The following is a 23,438-nucleotide window of genomic DNA, read 5'->3' on the forward strand; positions in this document are numbered from 1 at the left end:
ACTGCGAAGCCTCTTCTAAGGATGCCTACCTTGAAGAAGTTACCCCCATTTCTGAAGAAGGGTTTAGGCCCGAAACGTCAGCTTTCCTGCTCCTCTGCTGCTTGGCCTGCTGTGTTCATCCAGCTCTACACCTTGTTATCTCAGTTAAACTGCAGTGACAGGTCTCAATGCCCCTCAAATTACTAGTCCATAATGAGAAACAGGTTTAAAAGAAAAGTTATACTTGGAAATGAACGTACTGGTCATACTGAAGCACTGTTATGGGAAATACAAGGCAAGTCAGATCAATATGCGTTATTCACAGATTTTACCAGCGTTTCCTTCTGGAAGCGTGGTTATATTATTAGATGACTAATGCAAAAGAGTTAGCAGAATGTATTTAAGACCAATACCGAGTTTCCGATCGTTCCCCAGTGGGTGACCTTCATGGGTGCTAAAACTTGTAATGCCATGATAATGTTGAAGTTATAATCTAAAACCTGCATTTTTAAAAGACTGAAAATCGACATGGTTTCTGAGGGGCACCAGGTAACTTTTATGAGTGAAGAGACTACATTACCTCTAGAGAAAACAAAGGCAACCTTTTTTCTGATTGAGCCACTGTGGATCAGGCCAAAGATAAATATTCAACACCTTCATTGTAATATATGTTGACTTGACTTTCAAAAAACAAAGGCCAATGGCTGAGTAAAACCAAATGGGTAAGGCGTGATAAATCTAGACCGCTAAATGGAATTACCGCAGCATCTTATCTTGGACCTTGTCCCCGACAGTTCATGGGTAATCACATGATGAAGCAGCACACTGTCTCCCTGCTAACAGAGATATCAGTTGATGTCAAAATGGTATTCAAGTGCATTCCATCAGATGGTCCTACAAGTAAAGGTGTGTCAGACGACTACAGTCGGCTAAGCAGCCAATGTGCCTATCCGCAACATCTTGAAAGAGAAAAAAGGACTCTCTCTTCTAAGCTAATCCACCTTCAAGTTCACTTGAGAAATCCAACCTTGGGCAGATCAACTCATCAACCTTTGTGTTCCCGAAGAATGAGAGTTTTTAATTATTTTACTGCAGCCAAAGTGTAAAAACAATTAAGAAACATCAGGTCTACGTCAAGAAGTGAAGCTGAATTCCATTTGTATAAGTACTATACCTAATTTTGTGTGACAAATAGCACAGGCGAGTTAGGTGTTTGAGATACAATGTTTTCGTTAATCTCTGGGGCAAGTGTATGAGAAATAATCTTCATTTTGAAGACACAAAAGCTTCCTGAGTTATTAAAATTGAGTCAATCACTATGAGCTGCAGAAGCTTCACTGATTTAGAAAATAATCACTGCCTGAAACTATAAAAGGCTAAATAAAAACCAAAAGAACTGTGGATGCTGTAAATCAGAAACAAAAGCAGAAGTTGCTGGAAAAGCTCAGCATGTCTGGCAGCATCTGTGAAGAGAAATCAGAGTTAACGTTTCTGAGGAAGGGACACCGGAAACGTTAACTCTGACTTTTTTTTTCTCCACAGATGCTGCCAGACCTGCTGAGCTTTTCCAGCAACTTCTGTTTTTGTCACTACAGAAGACTGCTTTGGTTTTTGAACCTGATCAGTTAAGTGTTTAATTTTTAGACTTACAAAACTTCTAAATCTTAACCTTTTTTGTAAATCTATAATAGTGAGTAAGGTGAGGGCATTTATTTTCTTATGTTTATACTGTGATCTGTCTTAAGTTATCCTAGGGCAGTATTTTGTGCAGTAACACGGTGTTAACATTACTTTTTTGAGCAAAATGTGTTGTTTGTTTATACACAATTTCTGGGTCTGCAGATTGATAAAGGGGAAGAAATAGCTTTTAGTTGGATGATGCACTCTTCTTGTCAAATGTAGGAGATCAGGGAGATTTTGAATGCTCCTGCAGACAATGTCTATGGAAAGCGTGTTCGGTTGCGAACCCTACTGGACTGTACAGATTGGTTGGAGCGGCAATTAGAGGCAATGAGGAGTTTACAAGAGCAAGGGGGTGTGGTGGATAGCAGTTTCAGGAAGGTAGAGACACTGCAGATACAGGCAGGTAGACGGTTTACCGCTAGCAATGGTAGGAGAGGTAGGCAGGTAGTGCAGGAGTCTCCTGTGTCTATTCCCATCTCAAACAGGAATGCTGTTTTGGATACAGTAGGGGTTGGGAATGACCTCTAAGGGGAGTACAGCAATGGCAGAGCGCTTTCTGGTACCGTTACTGGTTCTACTATAAAGAGGGGTATGTCAGGTTCTAAACGGTTGATTGTGATAGGGGATTCTCTGGTCTGGAGCACAGACAGACATTTCTGCAGTGGTCAGCGAGGCATCAGGATGGTGTGTTGCCTCCCTGGTGCCAGGGTCAAGGATGTTGCAGAACGGGTGCAGAATATTCCGAAAATGAAGAGTGGCCAGCAGGAAGTTGTTATGCGTGTTGGTATTAACGACATAGGTAGGGAAAAAGAGTGAGGTCCTGTATAGGAAATATAGGAAATTAGGCACGAGGTTTCAAAACAGGTCCTTATGAGTAATAATATCTCAATTACGACTGGTTCCACAGCTAGTGACAGCAGGAATAGGAGAATAGAGCACATAAATGTGTGGCTGAGGAGCTGGTGCAGGTGGCAAAGGGTAGAAATGGTCTATTTAAGAGAGACGGGTTCCACCTGAACTGGAGGGGACCAATATCCTGGCAGGGAGATTTGCTAGTGCTACTCAGGAGGCTTTAAACTATTAAAAGGGCTGGGTGAAACCAAAGCAAATGTGAGAAAAGAGAAAAGGCTGAGGTTGGTAAGTAGATAAGGGGAACAGGTCTAAAAGTCAAGGCAGACAAAAGCTTGGCAGAGAACAAGTTAAGACTGATGAATTAACTTGCGGTTACTTTAATGCAAGAGGCCTGACAGGTAAGGCAGAAGAACCTAGGGCAGGGTTGGGAACATAGGACTGGGATATCATAGCTATTACAGAAACATGGCTCAGGGATGGACAGGACTGGCAGCTTAATATTCCAGGGTCTAGATGCTTTAGGAAGGATAGAAAGGGAGGCAAAAGAGGAGGTGCAGTAATGTTTTTTGGTTAAGGAGAGTATTCCTGGGAGACTGTCCATTGAAGTTATATGGGTGGAACTTGAAAATAAGAAAGAGATGATCACCTTGCTGGGATTGTTTTTTAGGTCCCCCCAACAGTGACGGGGAAATTGAAAAGCAAATATGCAAGGAGATCTCAGATCTGTTTTTAAAAAAAGGTTGGAATGGTAGGGGATTTTAATTTTTTAAACGTTGACTGGGACTGTCATAGTGTTAAATGCTTGGAAGGGGAGGAATTTGTTAAGTGTGTACAAGAAAACTTTCTTATTCAATATGTACATGGCCTCACGAGAGAAGGAGCAATGCTTGACTTTCTGTTGGGAAATAGGGCAGGGCAAGTGAATTGAATTAGCTTTATTATCACATGTGCTCACATGAGTACCGTGAAAAGTTTACAAGTTGCCATTGAGGATGTCATCTTCAGTACCAAGATACCTAGGTACAGATTCTTAAGTACAGAGCTGAAAGTTGGGCTTAGTCTCAATAGCTTTTATCAGCTGACAGACACAATGGGCCGAACTGCATCATTGTGCACCACAGAGACTTCTGGTTTACAACTGAAGAATTAATCTAAAATTATTAACTTCACATAACTTTAAATATGGCAATGAAGTTGTTAGATTTGTATAACTAAATTACTTTGTTAAGATAATGAAAAATAAAGTAATTACAAAGCTGGTCACGGTCACTAGATTTTTGCAGCATTTTTAAGATTGATTCCTGTGATCCTACTACGTGCAGCAAATTTTACTAAATTATTGGTTTTTGTCACTTACCCTTATAAAATTTTCCCTCAAAGTGCAGTGGTTCAAGAAGGCAGCTCACTACTATCTTGGGCAATTAAGGATGGGTAGTAAGTGTTGGCTAACCAACAAGGCCTGAAATGCCATGAATGAATGAAAAAAAAGGCTAATTTTCTGAAAAGAACAAATCTTCAGGGTTACAGAGTGGGAGTGGCACAAGCTGAGATGATGACATGACATGACAGGCAAAAAGGTCTCCTTCTGTAACCACTGTATGATTCTATAATATACATTAAGAAGCTATAATCAGGAAGGGAAATGAAACTATTTCCTCCCATAATCTCAATATAACAAAGGCCTGATTTGTTGCAAAAAGATATTGAAATCTTTTGATAAAAACTCTCCAATTCCACAGTTTTCAGCTTTCTTTCTCATTGATTCATTTGGAAATAGGTTAGAATAACTTAATTACAGCTGTTTTGGTGTAGGCCCCAGTAACTAGGGAACGTTTGGAGCTCATTTCAGCAAGCAGCTTCTGTTCAGAGGCAATCCAGCTTCCTTCAATCCTTTCACTACTCCAGGGCCAGGAATCACACGAGCATTCACAAAGTCAGACCAAGAAACAATTCTGAATACCCCACCTCCATACTGGTGTCTAGCAGTGTTCCCAATACCTGCAAACTTTCCATCTTTGAATATCAAAAATTCATGCTTGTCAGCAATTGCTCTTAGCTCTTTGAACACATCTAGATTAAAATCATTCAAGATGTCAACATGTGGTTTCAATACACAGATCTCAAACCAGTGGACCAGCCAACTGCAGCAACCCTTTTCAGTTTGTGACGTCAGCAGCTAGCTACAAGTTAGTTTGCTTCTATTCCATTTTCTTAAAAAGCTTTGCTGTGATTGGGTGGACACCAGGAAGCTGAGCACGAGTACCATAACTAAATTTTTGTTATGGGTATTTTTTGCAAGTGTTCCAGCAGACTGGGCATTAAGCTGTTTTGTTGAATTGTTCAACCTTTTACTCACTGCTGCCAATGTGTTTTTTCTTATGACTGTCATGACAGTTTCTACTGTTTCACTTTCAGTTTTTCCTTGGCGGTGTAAAATTTCTAACAATTTAGATAGAGAACAGAGTGTAAACATATCTCTTCCTCTTCTAATATGGATCTTCCTCCCTGCTCCTGTTCCAATATCACTGCATCAGTGACCTTTAATCCTTCCTCACAAAGAATGTCTGCAGTCTCCAAGACACTGGAACCACTTGTCACAAGATCCTCGATAAGATAGATTTCTCCTTAGTTGATTGTGCCTTCCACCAAACGATTTTCATACAATAGAATCCCTACAGTATGGATACAGGCCTTTCGGCCCAACAAGTCCACACCGACCCTCAGAGCATCCCACCCAGACCCAACCCCTATAACTCACCTAATCTACACATCCCTGAACACTACGGGCAATTTAACATGGCCAATCACCTAGCCTGCATATCTTTGGACTGTGGAAGGAAACTGGAGCACCCGGAGGAAACCCACGCAGACACGGAGAATGCGCAAACTCCACACAGACAGTCGCCCGAGGGTGGAATCGAACCCAGGTCCTTGGCGCTGTGAGGCAACAGTGCTCACCACTGAGCCACCGTGCCACCCAATTTGTGCCATTGTTCTTTGCCTCTTTTTAACGAATAGGCATGGGGATTTTACTGATTAAACAGATAATAGTTGCAAGAAGTCAGGCAGTGTATGAAACTCCATAAATAGAATTGCTTTTGATTCCAGCATTCTGTGCAGATTTCCAAAGGAGATCAGAAACCTGCTTCAGTGAGACAGATGGAACACAATGACTCTCATAACAAAGTAAACAGGCGATGAATTTGCCACTTTTTAAGCATGAGGCTACCAAACTTCACTGCCCGAACTCCAAACAGCTACAACACTATGACTCGATGCTCTCCGCCCCCAGATCGGCCAGTGTGCCTGCACACCTAAATAACTGAGGTGCCAGTGAGGGAGAACTTTGGGGCAAGTGATCATAATTCTAGTAGTTTTAAAATAGTAATGGAAAAGGATAGAACTGATCAAAAAGTTAAAATTCTAAATTGGAGTAAGGCCATTTTTGATGGTACTGGACAGGAACTTCCAAAAGCTGCTTGGTAGAGCCTATTCACAGGTAAAGAGATGGTTGAGAAGTGAGAGGCCTTTGAGAATTCAGAGACAGTATGTTCCTGTTAGTATGAGGTGCTAGGCTGGTAGGTGTCGGGAATGCTGGATGACTGGAGAAATTGAGGCTTTGATCAAGAAACAAAGGGGAATGTATCAGGTACAGACAGCTGGTATCGAGTGAATCCCTAGCAGAGTAAAATAGCAGGAGGAGTACACTTAAGACGGCAAAAAGGGATATGAGATCGCTTTGGCATATAGAGTTAAGGAGAATCCAAAGAGATTCTATAAATACATTAAGGGAAAAAGGGTAACTAGGGAGAGAATAGAGCCCCTTATAGATCAACAAGGCCGTTTAAATATGGAAACGCAGGAGATGGGTGAGATACTAAATTAATATCGTGCCGGTATTTACTCTGGAGAAGAACTTGGAAGCCGGGGAATTTGAGGAAATAAATATTGATGTCTTAAAAAGAATTCATATTACAGAAGAGGTGGTGCTGGATGTCTCAAAAGACAAAGGTGGATAAATTCCTGGGACCCGATCAAGTGTTTCCCAGAACTTTGTGGGAAGCTAGGGAAGAGATTGTTGGGGCCCCTTGCTGAGGTCTTTGTATCATCAATCACCATGGGGGAGGTGCCAGAAGACTGGAGGTTGGCTCATGTGTTGCCATTATTTACGAAAGGTGGTAAGGAAAAGCCAAGGAACAAGAGACTGGTGAACCTTGCGTCAGTGGTGGGTAATTTGTTGGAGGGGATTCTGAGGGACAGAATTTGCTTGCAGTTGGAAAGGCAAGGACTGATTAGGGGTAGTCAACATGGCTTTGTGCGTGGGAAACTGTGTCTCACTAACTTGAGTGAGGTTTTTGAAGAGGTGACAAAGAAAACAGGTGACAGAGCGGGAGACATTGTCTGTATGTACTTCAGCAAGGTCTCCGTCATGGTTTCTCATGGTAGACTGGTTAGTAAGGATCACATCAGATCCGGGGGAGCTAGCCAATTGAATACTAAATTGATTTGAAGGGAGGAAACACAGGCTGGTAGTGGAAGGTTGTTTTTTGGAATAAGACCTGAGACCAGTGGTGTGCCACAAGGATTGGTGCTGGGTCTAACTAACTGCTTTTTGTCATTTATATAAATGATTTGGACGTGAATATAGGAGGAATGGTTGGTAAGTTTGCAGATGATACCAAAATGGTTAACAGTGTAGTGGACAGTGAAGAAGATTATCTCAGAGTACAATGGGACCTAGAACAGATAGGCCAATGGGCTGAGGAGTGGCAGATGAAGTTTAATTTAGATAAATTTAAGGTGTTGCATTTTGGAAAGGCAGATCAGGGCAGGACTTATACACTTAATGGTAAGATCCTGGGGAGAGTTGCTGAACAAAGAGACCTTAGAGTGCAGGTTCAGCGTTCCTTGAAAGTGGAGTTGCAGGCAGATAGGGTGGTGAAGGCGGTCTTTGACACACATGCCTTTATTGGTCAGAACATGGAGTATAGAAGTTGGGGTGTCCTGTTGCAGCTGTACAAGACACTGGTGAGGCCACTTTTGGAATACTGCATTCAATCTGGTCTTCCTCAGAACGGAAGGTTCACTAGACCCAGAACGTTAACTTTGATTTTTTTCTTCAGATGCTGCCAGACCTGCTGAGCTTTTCCAACAACCTCTTTTGTTTACAGCATCCACAGTTCTTTCAGTTTGAATAGGAGGTACATGAAGTTAACGCTGAAACCTTACCTCCCTGATTAATTAATTGCCTGCAATCAATAATCATTACAGGAGGCAATACCAGTTATGACATTTCGTGTTCTCCTTGGAATATCAAAAATAAAAGATTTCTAACAGTTGACTGGAAACATCAGGAATTTGAAATAACACATGTCAATTAGTATCAGAGAGAGAAGGAATTTGGAGTCATCCCAAAGGGACACCCACTCAATAATATTGGTTGTACTGGATGTCCATTTTAAAGTATAGAAGATGAATTGGATCAGTATGTCTTACTCGCCAAACTTTACTGGTTTTGCCTTCTGGGATGTTACAAATTCTCCAATATAGAATCTCTGTTACTCACAGTTGCCAGGTAATTGCCCTCCCAGCTTCTCTGCAGGCCCAGGTCACCCCGCTGACCCTTCAGGTTCTCCACAGCTGCAACCTTTGCTCTGACCTGCAGCAAGTCAGCAGGTGGGATACTCTTAATCAGCTGATATGCTCTCCACCTATTGACAGATTTGGAATGAAATCATTTTAGTTTGAATGTGAAGAAAGGCATTCATTTGTATAGCACTCTTCAGGGCCTCACTACATGAGGGCCTATAAAACCGCCTATAAAACAATAAGTGTAATCATATTAGGAAACATGATAATCAACTTCCATACAACATGTTTCCCCCAACTAGGAATGGGATAAATAATCAAACAAATGTTTTAAAAGTGCTATTCTTTGGAGGATAAATACTGGCCGGAATACCGGAGAAAACTCCCCTGCTCTTGACAACAATGTTGTACGGTCTTTTCCAAGCACCCCAGAAGGCAGATAGTGCCTGGGCTGAATATCACAAGGACAATGCGTCCTGTGCTGAGATTTTTGTTCAAGACTCCAGATTGAGATTTACATCCACCACCTTCTGACACTGAGCTGAGAGTTCGTGAGTTCAGGCTAAGTTGACAGCAGTTCTCATCACATCATACTGCGATGTGCATTAATGGGCCTATATTGTAGAGGTCAAACTGAACTCTTAGTTCACAGTTACAGGCTCTACCAAATGAATTTTGAACGAAACATTGTTTTTGAACAGGCTAACTGAAAATATCAGCAGTATAAACTGGAGAACAAAATAAACCCATTATTTTCCCCACATTACTTCTTACACGCTGTCATTCCTATTTATACTTTCATCAGCTGCAAATAGCAAATCAAAACTCAAGTTGCAATCCATGACCCATTTTGAACTTGGAAACAGATGTCAAACCTACTTTCAATGGTTTTTCCTTGAAGAAAGATAAATTATAAGACTGCAAATTTGCTGAATGACAAGATAAGTAGTTGAGCTATGTACCTCCATGTTTTCTAAACTAACTGTGGTAAATCAAGGTGGCAGTAAATTAACACTCCCAGTATGCCCAAATGGGGGAGGGTGTAAACTTGGTTAGAATTGCTCTACCCAGGCAGTTTCTACAGGTTTATGCTTCAATATGTCCGAATATTAGCGTAGGGGTCAAGACAGCGTCAGCTTCTTCTGTACTGCTTCAAATGCTGAAAACCTTTCAATACATACTCCAATACAGCAAGTGGATACCAAACAATGTCCACTGTTTTTCCATTTCTGTGCCTTGTGAGGAAGAGTAATTATTTAACTTATTGCACCCAAGGAGAAAGAAAACAAATAAAATTAGTGAATGTAATGAGTAAATACAAAGCATAAATTTCATCAGAAGAAATCTGATAATCAGTAAAATGTAACACAACCATCTTGGTGGTCTTAATTCTGGATACTAAGTCCAATGTCTCATCGCAGTTGTATTGGTAAAATTTCCTAGAGCTCGTGGTTCATCCTGACTTGCACAAGCTTTTCCCAGCATGGGTTTGTAAAGGATAGACCATGTCTGGCAAATCTAATTATGTTTTGTGAAGAGGTGATTGAAGTAATGGATAGGCAAACGTCTGTGGATGGAATTGACTGAATAAAGGGAATCAGAACAAGGATAATAGGTAACTACACTAATCAGCAACTACTCTAATTGGTAGGATATGGGTATTCTTATCTCGGAAGAATCTGTATTGGGGCCTCAACTGTTCACAACATTTGTTTATGGCTTAGATGATGGAATAGAAAGCCACATATCCAAAATTGCAGATGACAAAAATACTTGGTTCCGAAGCCAGATGGAGCCCATACTTAACACAAAAAAGAAATAGTTGCAGCTGTTGGAGGTCAATCATCTCAGTTTCAGGATATCACTGCAGGAGTTCCTCAATGTAATACTCTACCATGATCCATCTTCAGCTGCTTCATCAGTGAACTTCCTTCCATCAAGTGCACTTGTTCTGCACAGTTCATGACTATTCAGATTGGAAGTATTCAATATACATGCAGTAAAATCAGTGCCAATTAGATATAAGTAACATCTGTGCCATGTAAGTGATGGGCAATGACAACCTCTAACAAGACAGAATCTAATAATTGCCCCTCAACATTCAATGACATTACCACGGCTAAATCCTCCACTATCATCTTGGGCTTTACCAATGAACAGAAACTACCTGCACCTGTCACATAAATACTGTGGTTACAAGAGCAGATCAGAGGCTGCAAATAACTCATCTCCTGATTCTCCAAATCCTGACCACTGTCTGCAAGACAGAAATCAAGATTATGATGGCACAGTCTTCACTTGCCAGGGTAAATACAGCTCCAACAACACTAGAAACTCAACACTATCCGGGGCAAAGCAGTCCACTTGATTAACATCCCTTTTACCATTCACCTGCTCACCATAATGCAAAGTGGGAGCACTGCTCACCATTTATAAGAACTACCAAAGTCCCTTAACCAGTACCTTCCAAACCTGTGATTTCCATTACATAGAAGGTCAAAGGCAGAAGACGCACAATACAAAATCAAAGGCAAGTTTCCCTTCAAGCCACACAGCATTCTGACTAAGAAATATATCACATTCCTTCACTGCTGCTGTGTCAAAACTTACTTTCTGACAGCACTATGGACGTGCCAACACCCTGCAACATGGACTGCAGTGGTTCAAGAAGGCAGCTCATCACCACCTTCTCAGGATCAACTAGAAATGGGCAACAAATGCTGGTCATGATTTCCATATCCCTTAAGTGAATATTTAAAAAATCTATTAGTCATCAATATTATTTGATGAGCTGAATGGGAAAACTGTGGCAAATGTACTTGAATGTAGGTAAGTTTGAGATCATCTACTTTGAATATAAAAATAACTGAACAAGATACTTTCTAAATGGTAAAAAAGCTTGAAAATTTGGAGGTCCAAAACAATTTATAGGTCCAGGTATACAAATCATGCAAATGGCAACACAGGTATCATACTGCCTAGTTTTGAAAATACATTGTAATATCATAAATTTGCTTATATTACTAGTAGTATTCACTATTGGGTACCCAAATGTAAATTTCTCCTAATTGATATTTATCCAACTTCTTCATCACAAAGGCTCATCCAACAGCAAAGTATATGTAATTGCATAAAGAGCACAGCTGAGGTTGAAGGTCAATCACTTTCTGAATCTGTTATAGTTTACTGTTCAGAATCTTATGCTCAGGATTGTACACTGGTATTTGGAAATCTACTGTGCATTTGTTCCAATTAGAAATATGCATGTTGAAATGAATCAGGTTTTCATGGTATCAGTAAAGAATGAGCAACTTGAACTAATCATCAGTGAAGCTGATGAGCCTGACATCTAAATAGAATAATCTGAGCTTTCGGAAGAACCAAAGCTACCCATTTTGTTGCATAAAAATCTAGAGTCAAAATAGGCAAGTCTGACACACAATTCACCAAAGCTGTGGCAGCAATTTAAAAGAATAATTATAACAAAATTTTTTTGAGTGGTCAGAAACATAGAAATCAAAAAATTGTTTTATTTCAACAAATCAAATTTGAGTCAATCGTAATTACCCAATAAGGCACCCTGCTGTATTTAGGCACTGCTTTTAATGGAAGCCACAAGTGATGAACATATGGCTTTTGACATTGAGAAATGTCATACAACTAAGAACAAACAGAGCTTGAGTACATAATTGTGATGCTTAGCAGAAACAATGCTCTTGTTCCAGTAGGTTACCAATCTAAAAGGGTTCTCAGACTTAACACTCATTAAAAAGACTTCGGTGTTGACAAGTTAAGCTTGAGAGAACAAACCCCTACTGCAGCGTAGGTTATTGTTTTCTATTATTTCAAGTTTACAATTATGTTTTTCTTAAACCAGTTTCCAGAAGGTACTGCATTTTACAGCATCTTCCTTCAGCCTCTTTATGGAAAGCAGGATATACAGTCATATATTAGGAAACAAGTTGTTGAATGTCATTGAATTTCAGTAATAGATATCTGGGAGTATGATTTTCTTGCAATTTTGCTCTTTGACACATTCGAAATTTAGTAATATACTGTACTTGCCATGTTACTTAGTTTGAAAGAAGTTTGATGAAATAGACAAGCCTGCAAGCAGTGAACTGGTAAATATGACATGGAACGTGGTTGGCATTCCAGATATTCTGTCCACAAACAATCGATTCAAGAGTTACTTGTTCAACCAGAGCACACAACATGCACACAGTGAAAATGAAAGGAAGTTACAGTTCATGTGCGTTTGATCTACTCTATAAAAAGTGAACTTACCTCGTAACATGAACAAACATGCTGAGGAAACTCCACAACTGTAACATAAGCATAAAATATACTGCCCTGAAGCTCGCAGTCTGGGTTGGAATCCTTACTTCTGACCCAGATCAGATAAAACATTGCCTACTTTCTTGAGATCGATCACCGCAAAAGCAGTCCAGCAGACCATATGAGTGGGTTACCACAGATTAAATGCCCACTTTCTGACAGCAAGAATTGTTGTATTCCACTAAGTAAAAACAAATTAAACATTCCAAAGCCTTTTTGGCAACTGAGACCACATAAGCATGGAAAGGTAAGTGGAAGAGGGAAAATGGTGCCAGGTGGTGAAGAGAGGTGGTGTTAGGGTGCCAAGTGATGAGGGAGTAGGTTGCAAGTAGGTGGAGGGTGTTGGGTGGCAAGTGGCTGATAGGGTACTGGTGGCATGTGAGTGCAGGACAGGACGGCAGGTAGCTAATGGAGTAGGGCATCAAGTATGTGTGACAGTACAGATGGCAGATATGCGGGTGCCAGGTCAGTGACAGGGACAGCAGTGAAAATCAGGTGTTTGCAGGAGGAATGGGTGGGTGGAGTCAATGGACTGTCTTGGGAGGTTGGGGGTCACATTAGGGGGTGGTAGTTTGTTCGAGTCATTTTTATGTGGAGGGGGCTGGGTTGGGGGTTGAGTGGGACTCTGGTGTCTGTGGTGAATCACTGGGTCAGGTGTTGGGGGTCACAGAGCAATTGCCAGTCAGATTTAGATTTAGCCAAGAGCTAGAGCAGGTCTGAACCTCGCAAACATTTCCTGGCTGAGCATTAAAATGAGAACCTGACTCTAACTCAAAGTTGGTATATTTTTGAAGAGTTCCAGATGCCACTTAATTGTCTGTTGGAAGGTAAAGTTACCCAATTACCACAAAGTCAAAGTCAATGTGTCTGGAGGTCAGAGAGCCCTATAAAACTTTCAGAGCAAGTTCGGTCTCTGACCGTCCAGAACCTGGAAGATCTGGGCCAATATGAAAATTATGTTACAAATTTTAAATTACAGTAAACAATTACAACATTTTGCTGATAATGATACTAAGTCAGTTACCTTTGATAAACAGATTGCAAAGTGTCCTCAAATTTTCGCAGGACCTTGGGTGGAGTCGGCCATTTCACGTGTTTCCCATAATCCTTCATGCTTCCAACGTTCTGGAAACGTCTGCCCACCTCCCAGATATAGGACTTCACTTTGTACTTTCTGTAGTGTTTTATAATAATGTAAGCAGCTCTTGTGCGTTTGTAATGAATTCGAGCTATGGTACCCCTCCAGACCTATAAAAGAAACCAGTTGTTTAATTACAGGGAAGGGACTTGGAATACAGTACAGCAAAATACCCAAATAACAGTTAAAACTGTGCAAGTAATCATAATCCTGAAGCAGTTTAAGCCAAATACCTACAAAACTATTTCATTCTGAATTTGATAGAAGTGTCTTGTTAAGTGCTGCTTAATAGCGGATTTTGATTACCTATAACTTGTGCATTATCTGCAATCCTTACCTGGGCTCTCCAGTACACATAGATTATACTTATCAAAGTCAGAAACTGCTGGATTCAGGTAGGTTCAAGTTTCTCTACGTAACTCACTCCATTGGGTTCTATTGCACCATTCCATCACTGACAATATTAAAGTAGCCAGATTTCATAGTATCCCTACAGTGTGGATGCAAACCATGCAGCCCAAGTCCACAATGACCCTCCAAAGAGCATCCCACCCAGATGCATCCCCTCACCTGTTCCTGTAACCCTGTAACCACGGCTAACCTACCCAACCTGCACATCCCTGAACACTATGGGCAATTTAGCATGGCCAATCCACCTAAATTGTGCATCTTTGGTCAGTGGGAGGAAAACGGAGCACCCAGAGGAAACCCAGACAGGCATGGGGAGAATGTCTGTGTGGAGTTTGCACAGTTGCACAAGGTTAGAATCAAACCTGGGTCCCTGGTGCTGAGAAGCAGCAGCGCTAACCTCTGGTCCAATGCAATCTCTTCAAGATCCTCTAGAAGAGACTCTACATTAACAAACCTGAGGTTTAGTTAAACCCCTGGACTCTTAACATCAAAAAAGAAAGTCCACTTTATTTCCATTGTTAAGATTAGTATCTCAGATTAAAAGGAATTAATGGCTTGACGCCACATCCTAAAAACGCCCAGTCTTCCTCTTTTGCTGATCTACCCGGTCAAAGTGTAAACCCATCAAATTCTATCAAATCCTACTCGCAATTGCCACTTTGAACTCTGGCAAACAGACAATTCCCAACCCTTGCCCTTCTGCATTTCCCTCCAGTATATCCAATCACTTGCAGACAAAATTCTTGTGACTCATGACCTTGTAACGGATGTATGCTCTGACAACAGAGCTCAGGTAGAAGCTTAGATGACAGATTATGAGATCATGGTCCTTACTGGAATTTCGTAGCCTGCTTAAATTGTTCTTTTTTCCTTTCAGGGCTGTGAGCATTGTTGACAAAGTCAACATGTGCCGCTCAGCCCTAATCCCTCAAAGTGTTGAAAAGCTAAAAGGCAGGATGAGCAGAGTAGTAATCTCAGGATTACTACCAGTACCATGGGCTAGTGAGGCTAGGAAGAGAGAAAGAATGCAGCTGAACACGTGGCCACAGAGCTGGTGTAGGAGGGAGGCTTCAGATATGTGGATTATTGGGATACCTTCTGGGGAAGGTGGGACCTGTACAAGAAGGACAGGATGCACCTGAACTGGAGGGGCACCAATATTCTGGGCGGGAGGTTTGCTAGAGCTCTTCGGGAGGGATTAAACTAGTTTGGCAGGGGGATGGGAACCGGAGCTACGAATCAGAGGATGGGGTACACCAGCTGGGGGAGCTGGTGTACAGGCAGATACAACACGCAGAGAGTCTGTGAGGAAGGATAGACAGTTGATAGGGCAAAGTTGCAGTCAATGCGACGGGTTGAAGTGTGTCTATTTTAATGCAAGAAGTGTCGGGAATAAGGGTGATGAACTTAGAGCATGGCTCAGTACTTGGAGCTACGATGTTGTGGCCATTACGGAGACTTGGATAGCACAGGGGCAGGAGTGGTTGTTGGATGTTTCAAAAGAAATAGGGAGGGAGGTAAAAGAGGTGGGGGCATGGCATTACTAATCAGGGATGGTATCACAGCTGCAGAAAGGGACGTCGTCGAGGAGGGTTTGATTATTGAGTCAGTATGGGTGGAAGTCAGAAACAGGAAAGGAGCAGTCACTTTATTGGAAGTTTTTTACAGGCCCCCCAATAGCAACAGAGACACTGAGGAACAGACTGGGAGGCAGATTTTGGAAAGGTGCAGAAGTAATAGGATTGTTGTCATGAGTGACTTCATATTGACTGGAAGCTCCTAAATGCAAATAGTTTGGATGCAACAGATTTTGTCAAGTGTGTTCAGGAAGGATTTCGGACTCAATATGTAGATAGGCTGACTAGAGGGGAGACCTATTCGATTTGGTGCTTGGCAATGAACCAGGCCAGGTGTCAGATCTCTTGGTGGGAGAGCATTTCAGTGATAGTGATCACAACTCCCTGGCCTTTACTACAGCCATGCAGAGGGATAGGAGCAGACAGTAGGGGAAAGTATTTAATTGGGGGAGGGGGAATTACAATGCTATTAGTCAGGAACTCTGGAGCATAAATTAGGGGCAGATGTTCTCAGGGAAATGCAGGACCGAAATGTGGAGGCTGTTTAGGGAGCACTGAGGCAAGGAAGGGATGGTAAGGTGAAGGTACCATGGATGACAAGACACGTGGAACATCTAGTCAAGAGGAAGAAGGAAGCTTACTTAAGGTTAAGGAAGCAAGGATCGGACTGGGCTCTAGAGGGTTAAAGGTGGCCAGGAAGGAAGTGAACAATGGACTTAGGAGAGCTAGAAGGGGGCATGAAAAAGCCTTGGTGGGTAGGATTAAGGAAAACCCCAAGGCGTTCTATACGTACGTGAGGAACAAGAGGATGGCCAGAGTGAGGGTAGAGCCGATCAGGGATAGTGGAGGGAACTTGTGCCTGGAGTCTGAGGAGATGGGGGGGGTCCTTAATGAATACTTTGCTTCAGTATTCACCAGTGAGAGGGATATTTTAGTTTGAGAGGACAGGGTGAAACAGGCTGATATGTTTGAACAGGTTGATGTTAGGAAGGAGGATGTGCTAGAAATTTTGAAAAAAACATGAGGATGGATAAGTCCATGAGGATGGATAAGTCCCCTGGGCCAGACGGGATATACCCAAGGTTGTATAGGGAAGTGATGGAATAGATTGCTGCACCTTTGATGCTGACTTTGCATCCTCAATGTCCACTGGAGTAGTACCAGATGATTGGAGGGTGGCAAATGTTATTCCCTTGTTTAAGAAAGGGGAATAGGGATAATCCTGGGAATGAAAGAACAGTCTTACTTCTGTGGTGGGCAAATTACTGAAGAGGATTCTGCGAGATAGTATTTATGATTATTTGGAAAAGCATAGTTTGATTAGAAATAGTCAGCATGGCTTTGAGGGGGGCAGGTCATGCCTCACAAGCCTTATTGAATTCTTTGAGAATGTGACAAAGCATATTGATGAAGTTTGAGCAGTGGATGTTGTGCATATGGATTTTAGCAAGGCATTTGATAAGGTTCTCCATGGTAGGCTCATTCACAAAGTAAGGAGGCATGGGATTCAGGGAAATTTGGCTGTCCAATAGAAGACAGAAGGTAGTAGTAGATGGAAAGTATTCAGCCTGGAGCTCGGTGCCAGTGGTGTTCCACAGGGATCTGTTCTGGGACGTCTGCTCTTTGTGATCTTTATAAATGACTTGGATGAGGAAGTAGAAAGGGGAGTTCATAAGTTTGCCAATGACACGAAGGTTGGAGGAGTTGTGGATAGTGTGGAGGCCGTTGTAGGTTGCAACGGGACATTGGCAGGATGCAGAGCTGGGCAAAGAAGTGGCAGATGGAATTCAACCTGGAAAAGTGTGAAGTGATTCATTCTGGAAGGTTGAATTTGAATGCAGAATACAGGGTTAATGGCAGGGTTCTTGGCAGTGTGGAGGAACAGAAGGATCCAACCCCATGAAAACAGCTGGTGAATTTTGTTTCCACAAAAATTGCAACATGTTACATTTGCCACTTACCATCTTTCCCTTGCCCAGCGAACCCTGAAGACATACGTTTCTCCAATTTTCCTCCCTTCTCATTCATGACACCCCTTCCTATTCCCTTGTACCTATTCACCCCAAATCAAAACTCCCCTCCTGCAAGTCGCACCGACTCTTCAGGTACTGCCAGCCTCCCTTTATAGCCTAGCATTATAAAATCTCTCTTTAAAAATCCACCTTGAATCACTCTGTCTTTCCAAGTTACTTATTTATCTCCAATCTCCCTTTCTTCCCCAACATTCTTAAAATCAGGTTCCAATCCTTTGCACATGTTTTGCAAAATGTTGTATAAATCCTCCAACTCAGGCTTCCATCCCTGCCAAAATAGCCTTAACTAAAGTTGCAGAGCCTGAATGGGCTTCATTACCACCATCATCATCCTAGTTTTTTCTTCAGTATAGCATCTTCAGCAATGGCTTCAATTTGTTATTTCCATAGTTTCCCCCATCTTAAACCATGGCACCCCTCTTCTTCATTCATACTGTGTCTCCTCAGAGAAAATTATATCATTCATGGGCATGGAATTAGCTTCCAGATAACAGTAGTTTGAACCAATGCTACACCATTTCTGGACTTCCTCATTACTGAAGCGATCAGATTGCTTTGTTTGTGTCGACTCTTGGTTATGATTTCTTCAAGATGCACATGCAGACTGAAGCTATCGTCTTCAAACCCCACCTTAGACCTTTACCCTATTATTTTTGTATAAGTGTATTGGATCTAGTATCAATGTTAATGTCTTTCAAAACTTGGCATGTATATACAGGATACATGGACTTCACTTAATGCTACAAACATGAGGTTTATAAGATTGTAGAGTTTCTGAAATTTGTTTTTAATCCAGTGTAAAATGAAGGTGAGCATGTGGCCCAATTTGATGTCTGCGTACCATCACTACTAGGTGATGTAGCTGTTAAAAATTAAACAGAGACCCGAGTTGCTTCACTAGAAGGAAGATGCAAGGTGTTTATACTTGGAGACAATGGCAGCAGCATCTGTAGTTAGTGGTGAGACTGACTCCAAGGATGGCGTTTAGAACATTGGATTGTAAATTTTTATACTTCTAATCATCCAGTTACATCCGAGAGAAGATCAATTTGGAGTCTACTGGATACAAGGCGTAAGAAGATCATGTTGCCTTGAAGTTGGGCTTTGAGACGGTTAAAGTCCTTCAGGAACTAGTAAAGGGTCAGCACACAAGCTTTCATTAAATATCATTAAAACTCTCAGACAGGGCAGCTTGCTGAGATCCAGAAGAAAGACAGCTAGAAGCCAAAGTCCCTACGGTTCCTAATGCAGGAGTGCAGGTTGGAACTCATTCGCAATAAAAAGCCTAAATTTGCCTGGATTTGAAATAAAGCTGGAAATTCTGCTTAATTTACACTAGAGAGTGCATCTCAAATAAAAACCCTCACCATGAAAGATGGTTCCAAGGTTAAAATTTTAACACAATGGGAAACAAATGGAAATAAACCACAGGTAACCAAGAATTGCTTTTATCACTTTTGACTAGGCCTGGAAAATTTAAATGATTAGTTAAGGAACAGTGTAAATTATACTTGTTAAGTGAGTACTTTGATTGTGCGGAAGTTAAGAGAGAGAGCGAGTGCATGTGGGGGTTGCATGTGCATGCGTGTACACACACGTGTGGGGTGGGGGGTGGAGGGGGAGGGGGAGGGGGGGGGGAGGGCGAGGGAACAGAATTCTGTTCTGGAACCTAAAGTAAAGTTGACTCCATAGAATCGTCATAGAAGACATATAGAATCCCAACATTGTGGGAGCAGGCCATTCAGCCCTTCGAGTCCACACCGACCCTCAGAAGAGCATTCCACCCAGTCCCACACCCTGCCCTATCCCTGTGTCCCTGCATTTCCCATGGCGAATCCACCTAACCTGTACATCCTTGGTCACTATGGGCAATTTAGCACGGCCAATCCACCTAACTTGCACATCTTTGGACTGTGGGAAGAAACCATAGCATCCAGAGGAAATCCATGCAGACATGGGGAGAATGTGCAAACTCCACATAGATAGTCGCCCGAGATGGAATTGAATCCAGGTCCCTGGTGCTGAGAGACTGCAATATTAATCACTGAGCCACCATGCTGCCCAGTGCAACTTTAGTGTGATTTTAGCCTGGTTATCACATCCATTCAGCAATCAACTTTAAATTCAATTTTCTTTTTTTTAAATAAGTAATCAGTGTCTATGTGGATTGTAATGGTAATTTCTGTAGATCAAGATAGGCTGGTCTTTTATTCAGCACGACAGCTTAAATTGCATATGGATCTGTTGTCTCAAAACTGAAAAATCTAGGGGTGAACTGGGGAGAAAATACAAGACTATGGTGGTTGAACATACTGAAATACTTACTTTTAGCAGAAAATGCAAATAGAGTACAGCACAACCTTACAAAATGAACCTGGAATTGCCTTGAAATAACACTGGATCTAAAGTAGGAAAATAACTATTCCTCCAGCTAATGGAACTTGGTACAAAAGCAAAAAATTGTTTTGATTTTCTATAAGGTTTAACAGCAAGAAAGATTTCACAATGGAAATCGGCAGACATTTATCTACAAGAACTACAAAGATTGTTCAGCAGGAAATTAGTTGAGATAAAGATGCTTCAAATCTACACCTGAACGGATTGATTTAACTTCAGGCACTTAAATCCTGACAGCAACTATCTAATTTCCCATTATTATACCACAGAATCAGTCTCATAGCATTTTACATTTGCTCAGAGTGCATTTTTTAGTGACCTTGAGAATTAGCTTTTGCGTCTGTACCGGAGCCAAGGATAATGTACAAATAAAACCAAATCCTTGCTATTTTAAACAATTTTATAGCAGAAGAAACAGCCAATTGTCCATCATGCCTATGTCAGATCTCTCAAAAATCTCTTCAATTAGGTCTACTCTCAGTTTTCGCCCATAAGCCTTCTATTCTTTTCATTTTAAAATGTACAGGAAGCTGCAGAGCCAAAGAATACAAATTTAAAGTGTTGTGCAAAAGAGCTGCAGGCAACATGAGGAAAGGTTTTTCACAATATGGAACTGATGAACACCTAAAAGGGGAAAGAAATGCAGGGGTACAGAGAGAGCACTAAGCAGGACAAGCTAATTTATTTTTGGACACAGTCAGGCCAAATGTCTTCCTCCTGTGTTACAATCATTTTACAATGACATTCTAAGTGTAAATCCAATTCTCTTTTAAAAGTTACAATTGAATGTTCTTCCACAAATATTCCAGGCAATGCATAACAAAAGGAAACAATATATGGTGAAAGATTCAGGCAGTTTTCTGAACAAATGATACCTTCCACTTGTGGACCAAAACCAGTGACTCATTAAAATAATTGATTCAGAAAGGAAAGTCATAAGCACGCTTTTATTTATAAATAAGTTCAAACAGTAGGTGATCATGTATCAAGTGCTTTGCTGGTAGGATATTGTTTGCTTTCTGCGGTAACAGGGAATGTCATGGGCATGTCACAGACTTGGCATTCAAATTAAGAAACTCAAACCAGACTTAGGTTTGCACGAACCCAAAGATAGTGAAAAAATATAAATTTCAATGCATAAGAAAAATGAATCTCCCATCTCATACATTTTAAACTGAAGGCTCTTTAATAACTAGTTCAGAATGTGACTCAATAGGAAATTAGGAGAGAACCATCGTAAAAATGAAGCAACAGCATTAATAATGGAGTCTCTTCCAACCGCATCCACAGAATGCATGCTTTGTCATAGTTTTATACTTGACAACTCCTGCTAATGGGAGTAGACTCAAAATAAAGTAAAACAAAATGATCTCATCTTCTTTAACTTGTGCTCTAGTAGTTTCAGGAAGGGAACTTGTAAAGGAAAAATATTTTTAGGAACACAATAACGTTTGGCTTTTACAGACTTCTTGAAGACTAGACAGAACAATCTTTTAATGGTGCTGTCCTGCATTGAGAGTATAGATTAAAATTAATTCTTTAAGCTGACCTGCTGTGAGCAAGCTGCTTGCAAATTACTTTTCCAAAACAAGCAGATGCTGTCTTCTGCAATGAAGCCATGAATGGATGGCTTGGGGCACTTGACAGAGGTATCAGAGTTCCCTTGTCGGTTACTTGAGTAAGGTTTCATTTTCACTGCGATCTAGCGAGATATTATTAGCCCACATACATTGATTATGAAGTTATATGGCCCTCCGGACTAAAAGCCCACGTATTTTAAATGTATCGTAAAATGGTTAATTGAAACTTGATACACATACAGTTAAAAATGTATACTGATTTTTCCGCATATTCAGCTAAGTTTTAGCTGTTATATACAAAGTGTTTTATGACATGAAGTCATTAACAAAATAAATAAAATGGTAGCTTTGCTTTGTATCAATAACCTTTCAGATATGAAGGATTACTGAAGGCTCAAATAGGTTAACATCTAATTGTCAGTCCAAGTGTATCCAATTCTCTACACCCAAAATATTTTCAGCTACTCTGCCAACTCTACTTGCTGACTACATATATCAAGAATGTCTCTTATATAGTTGAATGAATTTAATGCACTTTAAAAGCTTAGTCTAATGTCGTGTGTGTTTGTATTTTATAAAATTGTCATTGGTTGACAAGCCATCCCATTCTACGCAGGATTTTGGACCACAGATTTCATTATGAAGGCAGACTGCTTCATTCACATGCATCAGCAACTCTCAGAAAAAGCAGGACCATAAAGCAGCGATTGTGGTGGAGCGAGGTGAATCAACACTCAAAACACAATTCAATCACACAAAAATAAGGCAAATTTTAAACTGAAAATATTCTTAGTTTTGGATTTTTTTTTGTTAAATCAACACACATTTAAATGTCTGTTTTTAGTTTGTGATGAAATCCATTTCTAACATTCTGTGAGAATGTATCCATTAAGGTACAGTCACAGAAATGCTTCTTCCACTTGACTGCTTCAAAATGTTAGTGACATTCAGTTTTGCCCAGCAACAGTGCTTAGTGCAAGGCTTTGAATAGGTCGTTCGTGATAGTTCAGGAGTGAGGATGTGAGAAGAAGAAAGATGTAGACTGTGTTAGCAGTGCTGCTGTTCGTTGTGCCACTAGGGAGGCAGTTGAACTGCACGGATTCTGTTGGCAGAAAAAGTAGGAGGCAGGACTGGTTTGGTGAAGCAAGCTATCAGGGAAAAGATGGAGACAGTAGGAACTGCAGATGCTGGAGAATCCGAGACAACAAGGTGCAGGGCTGGATGAACACAGCAGGCCAAGCAGCATCATAGGAGCAGAAAGGCTGACGTTTCGGGCCTAGACCCTTCATCAGAAATGGGGGAGGGGAAGGGGGTTTCTGAAATAAATAGGGAGAGAGGGGGAGGTGGATAGAAGACGGATAGAGGAGAAGATAGGTGGAGAGGAAACAGACAGGTCAAAGAGGCGGGGATGGGGCCAGTAAAGGTGAGTGTAGGTGGGGAGTTAGGGAGGAGATAGGTCAGTCCAGGGAGGACGGACAGGTCAAGGGGGCGGGATGAGGTTGGTCGGTAGGAGATGGAGGTGCGGCTTGAGGTGGGAGGAGGGGATAGGTGGGAGGAAGAACAGGTTAGGGAGGCAGGGACGAGCTGGACTGGTTTTGGGATGCGGTGGGGGGAGGGGAGATTTTGAAACTTGTGAAATCCACATTGATACCATTGGGCTGCAGGGTTCCCAAGCGGAATATGAGTTGCTGTTCCTGCAACCTTCGGGTGGCATCGTTGTGGCACTCCAGGAGGCCCAGGATGGACATGTCGTCTGAGGAATGGGAGGAGGAGTTGAACTGGTTCGCGACTGGGAGGTGCAGTTGTTTATTGCAAACGGAGCGTAGGTGTTCTGCAAAGCGGTCCCCAAGCCTCCGCTTGG

The 23,438-nt window shown here is 41.5% G+C and overlaps 1 protein-coding gene and 1 pseudogene across 1 annotated transcript in view; both read right to left on the reverse strand.

Annotated features, from left to right (window-relative positions):
* Positions 1-6,955, reverse strand: part of LOC109930020 — a 26,465-nt pseudogene extending 19,510 nt beyond the window's left edge.
* The window catches only part of myo1d (myosin 1D), a 420,078-nt gene that overhangs the window by 172,449 nt on the left and 224,191 nt on the right, over positions 1-23,438 (reverse strand). The window contains exons 17-18 of the mRNA XM_048614719.1: positions 13,466-13,689; positions 8,081-8,225 (exon numbers count right to left, since the gene is read on the reverse strand). Of these exons, the coding sequence (XP_048470676.1) occupies positions 8,081-8,225; positions 13,466-13,689 (369 nt within the window). The remainder of the gene's footprint in view (positions 1-8,080; positions 8,226-13,465; positions 13,690-23,438) is intronic.

This window comes from Rhincodon typus, chromosome 30 (genome assembly GCF_021869965.1).
Source record: "Rhincodon typus isolate 14 chromosome 30, sRhiTyp1.1, whole genome shotgun sequence".
NCBI classification, from domain to species: domain Eukaryota; kingdom Metazoa; phylum Chordata; class Chondrichthyes; order Orectolobiformes; family Rhincodontidae; genus Rhincodon; species Rhincodon typus.